The sequence below is a fragment of the Cornus florida genome, unplaced genomic scaffold, assembly GCF_030987335.1.
Source record: "Cornus florida cultivar Cherokee Brave unplaced genomic scaffold, ASM3098733v1 CherokeeBrave_3.0.0_Hap2_Chr09, whole genome shotgun sequence".
In the NCBI taxonomy this organism is placed as follows: Eukaryota; Viridiplantae; Streptophyta; class Magnoliopsida; order Cornales; family Cornaceae; genus Cornus; species Cornus florida.
Window position 1 is genome coordinate 18,381,615 of NW_026775579.1, and position 6,522 is coordinate 18,388,136.

The window sequence follows — 6,522 nt, forward strand, 5'->3', positions numbered from 1 at the left end:
ACATTTGAAGCAAGAAATTTAACCCTTAATTCATAATCAAGCAACCCTTAATGCACAGTCATATAAATGGAGCATAAATATTTCATCCACAATTTCTGAATCCCACAGTGCTTTTATTTAAATCGAGATACAAAGCCACCCGCAACCCAATTTAATTTATACACAAAAATATAGCAAAAACAAATAATGCTTCATTAAAAAGTGACGCTTACGATTCAGAACTTGAAATCCCAGCAATACATACGTTCATATATACAAAAATGCATAAAACAACAGATTTATACTTATATATATTTATGTGCATATATATACATGTAAGGAATGCAAAGTATTGAAGATAATGATGATACCTAGTTGGTAATCTACTGAAGTGAGCATCCAACTGCTCCCGTAACTCGGGATTACACACGGCCTCTTCATTTCCACTCTCTAGCAACCGATTATACACATCGTTCCTCAGATCATATCCACTGTAGCCTACAAAACTCCGAGGCGGCGACGAACTCTCTCCCACTCCTTCAACCAAATCCATACCGTTTATATATGAAAACACCTATATCTGTGTATATTTCTCTTCAAAGCTCAATCCAAACCATAAGAACTCTCCATAACCGCATCAAGAAGAACCGGAAATAAGAGAGAGAAAGTAGAGAGAGAGTGATCGGAGAAGATCGGAGGACGGTCAGAGACAGGAGAGAGGATCTTTGACTGTTGATGGAATCTACACAGAAGAGAAGTCACAGATTGGAATTTATGTTGAAAAACCGAGGGCAATTTCGCCATCCGCCATTACTGTAGCAGCGAAGGTTCCTCTTTGACTGTAATTCTAGAGAGAGAAGAAAAACGTTTGAAGAATGTCAGGTTTCGTAAGAGAGAGAGAGTAAATGAAAAAGAGGACTTGGTCTCTAGTCCAGAAAGAGGTCAAACAAGTTGAGAGTAGCAGTGGGTTTTTTTTGGAGAGAGAGAGAGAGAGAGGGGGGGGTAAAAAAAAAAAAAGCTTTCCTGAAGTTTGTCATATTAACAATTATATACAAGTTGGAGCTTTTTTGAACAATGACACCCCCTTATAAAAAATTGCATCCAAACAACCCCTGAAAGGTTATGAAAAGTCAAAATTGTCCTTTAATATTTTATTACTATTAATGATAAAATATCAAAACTCTTTAAAGACCAAATTACCCTTTGTGTAAGATCAATGCCAGCCACCCATTTTTTCTTCCCTCATCACCTTCTGTCTACCCAAACCCACTAAATCACTCACCATCGCAGCCACCACCGGACCACCACCTCTTCACCCACAACCTTTGGATTCAAAATTTTGATGGAAACATTCGTAGTTCATGAGATCGGTCGACATGAGAGAAAATTAGATCGTTTAGAACTTCTGCAAGTCTTTCTTTTGGGCTCCCGTGATGGTGACGACCAGGGTGACGAGATTGGGTTCCGATGAGGGTGACTAGCTAGCAGCGGGGATGACACGGCGGTGATGCATTTGCGACGTCGACGGCAACTAGGGTTATAAATATATATATATGTGTGTGTGTGTGTGTGTGTGTGTGTGTGTGTGTAAAGAGAAGTGGTGGATGTGGCTGTGGGTAGCGGTGGAATGATAGGTGCTTTTGGGAGGATGGAGAGAATAGGGTGAACTCAGGAAGAAAGGGAAAAAATTATTTGGTCACTTAATACACCTGTGGTATGGGCGAGGGTGGCGCCGCCGATGCCGATGCACTCGAGGCGGCCGCCAGTGTTTCAGGATAAGCGGTCGTTGGAGTTTTTGCAGCTAGTGCTAGGTCGGCGTCGAGAAGGATCTCGTTCTTCGACTCACCAGATCTATTAGCGATAACTTTCGTCTCCGTGACGACCTCTTGATCTGCTATGGGCAACCACGCCTCAATTTGGGGGTTCACTGCCACCGCCAACAACTCGACCTTTGCCTACGCAGACACGAGCGAAGCAATAACTTCTGTTGAAGATGATTCGCGGGATGCCGCTGGCGTTAACGACGTCAGGGAACCACCGGACCTGCGGTGAATGTGTCGGTGAAGAGGCAGTCGGGGCGGCGACTAAGGAGGAGCTACTTGATAGGTTCTTGGAGGATGGAGATGATGGAAGGCTGATGTGGTCGACGACGGGGATGTGACTGAGATTCCAATGGAGAATCCATGATCGCAGAGCTGATTGAATCTGTGTAGGGCTTCTCAGCTTTAGTGGTGGTTTGAGGGCTAAATTGGTCAATTGAAATGATTAGAAAGGTTAAAAAGGTAATTTTATAATTCAAATGGGTTAATTCACAAGTGAAAGGGCATTAAGGTCATTTTAGCTTGTGTGGGGGTGTCCTTGTTAATTTTATCAAACTTAAAAGGGTTTTATTGTTCAAAAAGAGGTTAATTTGTATATGGCTGTCATTAGGACAAACCTCAAGGTGTGTCATTGTAATTAATCCAAAAAAAAAAAAGTGGATAAGGTTCTGATCTTGCAATATTTGAAAATTGAGGGAATTTACAAAAAGGTATTTTATGATTATAAAATTTACACGTATACCACGTTAAAGACTTTCTAAAAACTTTAGGCAAATGGTCTAAGGATTCGATGAAATCACGATAATGCCATTACGTACTAAAATAAGGCCAAAGGCCTGCTCATGCCATTTATTGCAATGGTCACGCAAAACGCGTTTTGCATTGAAGGTAAGTAATGTTACGGTGGCGCAAGATTAAGAATATCGTTCCTGTATTGTTTGTGAATTTATTATGAATATTATTTCACAAACTAAATTATATTTATGGTAGTCACGACAAAATGCTGATTATTATTCTTTTTCTTTTTTTTAATATTACTATTCCAATTTTAATTCCCTACATATCATAAAGACTCCCCACATGGAAAATATTTTACATCCAAACAAACATAACCTAAATTTATTTTTGTCCCCCTCCCCCCAGAACTTCCTGGATCCGTGAAGTCTCTATAATATGTAGGGAATTAAAATTGGAATAGTAATATTGAAAATAATAATAATAATAATCAGCATTTTGTCAAATATTTTTTTTATTTTCTGATGTTTAGTTGTCGTAAAATATTTATGAAGAAAAAAAAATATTATACAAATAATTTATCCATAAATTTTCGGTAAATTATTTTACATGTTCCGCCTGAAGTACTCGATCTCAATTGTTGTCAGATTTATATGTATCACTCGCAAGTGCACGAATCTTTGCAGATAGGGTTTACTTGTAAGGGTGTCGTACCCAAGGAACTTGTATAAAATAAGTTTATTAACAGATTTCTTAAATTCTAAATTAACTTGAAAGTAGGATAATCGAATTGTGATGATTAATTCTAAATTAATTAAGTCGAAAAATAAAATAAACTAAAAAACAATGATTAAATAGGATGTAGTAAATAGAGAAAGAAAATTAGGGGTATGATTTCACCACTAACGTCGCACCACCAGTCAATTGCATCAATTTATTGGAGATATATCATATAACATGCACAGGGAATTAATCATGACTTCAAGCACATATTCATTCAGTTAGAAAATAGGGTAAAGTGCATTAAACTCCATTGAATTATTGGTCATTTGCAAGAAACCCCTCTGAATTACAAAAAAACCCCCCTGAACTATGATTTTGTTGCAATTTACCTCCTTGAACTATTGGTCATTTGCAAGAAACCCCCCTAAACTACAAAAAGCCCCCCTGAACTATGACTTTGTTGCAATTTACCCCCCTGAACTATAATTTTGTTACAATTTACCCCCATGACATCAGCTTCCGGCACTGAAAATTTTGAAAGACTAATTTACCCTTATAACACACTGTGTCGTTTTAACTTATACACTTCTTACATTTTTTTTCTGCCAAAAGATATTTTTCACTCAACACAACCCAAAACAAAGAGCTAGAGAAAGAGAGAGAGAAAAGACCAAAGAAATCCGAGGTCGGCGGAATGGCTCGGTCTCGGATGATGGCGGCTTGTGCGCGGAGGACTCGGCTGTGATGAGAGCTCGGTTGACTCGGCCGTGAACTGTGGAGGCGGCGGCGAGCTCAAGGGGGCTCGGCGGTGAACTGTGGACGGCTGTGTGCTCGAAACACAGACGGCGGTGTGTTCGATTATGGAGCTGGCAGAATGGGCCAACGAGCTTAGAATAGACGATGGAATGGACCGGCGAGCAAGGTGAGCTGAACGGCAGGCAAGGCGGTGACGGTGATAGGCTGACGTAACGATGCAAAGAAGTGCGATATATATGGCCGACAGATCTGGCGGGTGGTGCAACGGCTATGATGGAGCTATGATAGGAGACCCACCGATCCCAGCAACAAATTCCTCGACTTCATCATCCCTTTCAGTCAATCAATTCGTGCGGATGGGATAAACTGCAAAAAAATATTTAGTCCAAGGGGGTTTCTTGCACATACCTCAATAGTTCAGGGAGGTTTTTTGCAACTTTTATAGTTCAGGGAGGTTTCTTGCACATACCCAATAGTTGAAGGGGATTTTTTGCAACTTTTATAATTCAGGGGGGTTTATTGCACATACCCCAACAGTTCAGGGGGGTTTAATGCACTTTACCCTAGAAAATAATATAATTTAAAGCTAAGCATGGACTATCTTCGATTGGTATAAATCATCTACCTATCTACTTTACTCTAGGGTGTAGCATGGTCTATCTTTTCTAGGCATAATCCATCAAATCTCTAACATCATATTCAGAGAAATACTATTGTGTAATCATCTCATTCATAACTACAAGAAGTGAATGAGTTGTGTTCAATCACAAGATTAAAATATCTAAGATAAGATAGAAAAATATTTGTAATTGAATTAAAACTCTAAAACCATTTCTTACTGAAAATTCAATTAAAAACCCTATAAATTACACAATCATGCATGATAAAATTGTTCTCCAATGATTAAATACAATCAAACCAGTGTGCTAAGCTAGGGCTACATCACAACCTTAACAAAATGTTTAGCCAAGCATGACTGGAGTGAAATTCTTCATGGTTGAGGAAAACATCTTCACCGCCATGGATCGATCTCTTTTTTCTTCTGAATGCTCCTCTCTAATCTCAGCCTCAAGCTCCTCTGTATGATATTTCAATGTTGTAGAGGACTCCCTTTAAATAATAAAAGATCAGCCCTAAAGTTCCGTTTTTCCATATAGAAGACATACATAGAAATTTTGTCAAATAAAGACTCCAAAATTCGTACAGACTTCCAAGTCAATTTTGACAAAGCAAACAGCTGTTTTAGGGAATCATCATGAAATACAAAATTGTAACTCTTCGAATTTCCTTTCAACTATTGCGAGAATTTAGCCGTTTTGACACTCAAGGTGAGAGATACAGCCAGATTACCAAAACGGGTTCAAGTTACCAACTTTGGCGGAAGTTTCCTTTTTGGAGAAGGATTTTTCCTTTTTTTCTTCTTTCCATTCTCATCAACTTGTGACTTCATTTGGACTATTTTTTAAGTATAATTAGACTTGGATCTTCAACATTGTTTGGTCCCACGGAATGCCACATTTTAAAGCTCAGAATCACTGGTCTTGACTGATTTTACAATTAAAGTCCTGAAATAAATAAAAATAATAAAACAATGTAAAATCACAAATAAACTATTATTAAGTGAATAAAACATGCAAGTAAAGGGGCTAAAATGTATAATATTCAGCGCCTAATATCAATCTTGACGTAGACTTTTGCTAAACACCGACAAAATAAAAATAAAAGAATATTTTACCTGAAAAAAAAAAAATTCAAAAAGAATATTTTACGTTGAAACAAACGGAGCCTTAGTGTGTTTTTTTTTGTAATTTCGGAGGGTAAAGTGAAAATTTTATAGCTATATATATATATATATATATATATATATATATAACTATTTTTTGTCATTTAAAGGCTCAAAGGCCGAGCCGAAGCGGTAGTACAGAGACATAAAGTCAAGCCAGAAAAGACATATAAATCTTGAAGCATAAATAAAAAATGAAGAACAAGCTCCAGATTTAGGGAGGAAACAGAGCCCAAAACTCTACAAACAGAACTACCATGGGAGAACACAGCAAACAGGAGAGACCCAAAAGTCCGGCCATCATCATGACAACCGTTCCAAAGCTATAGCCACAGGGCGCTCCAACACACAAAAACCCGCACAAGATCAAATCAAAGAGAAAAAGATCCAATCAAGATAAAAATTAAAAATTAAAAATAAAAAAATAAATAAATAAATAAAATTAATGGTTTCAGTTGCCCCCACAAACTGTGATTTGGCTCCGTCCCTACTCCAATTTGATCACTTCAAAGGAAAGAGTACACATGATTTGGTTATACATCCTCTTCTTCTTTTGTAGATGTTTGGATGAGAAGAAGTAGGAACAACCAATCTCTCCTTTAAGAAAGATGATTTATAGGTCTATTGTCCATTTTATAGTGTTTATCAAACTTTTCAATATCAAAACTTAGTTTATTTATATTTTTATCAAATAGCCATATACATTTTTAAAATTCAGAAGATGCC

At 37.6% G+C, this 6,522-nt stretch overlaps 1 protein-coding gene across 2 annotated transcripts in view; it reads right to left on the minus strand.

Moving 5' to 3' along the window:
- The window catches only part of LOC132273567 (serine/threonine-protein kinase STY46-like), an 81,033-nt gene extending 80,109 nt beyond the window's left edge, over window positions 1–924 (minus strand). Inside the window, exon 1 of one of the 2 annotated variants that reach the window (XM_059774534.1) lies at window positions 351–924. In XM_059774534.1, coding sequence (XP_059630517.1) covers window positions 351–532 — 182 coding nt within the window. In that variant the 5' untranslated portion in view covers window positions 533–924. The remainder of the gene's footprint in view (window positions 1–350) is intronic. The other variant, XM_059774532.1, reaches the window with a different exon arrangement.
- Window positions 925–6,522: the final 5,598 nt, after the last annotated feature.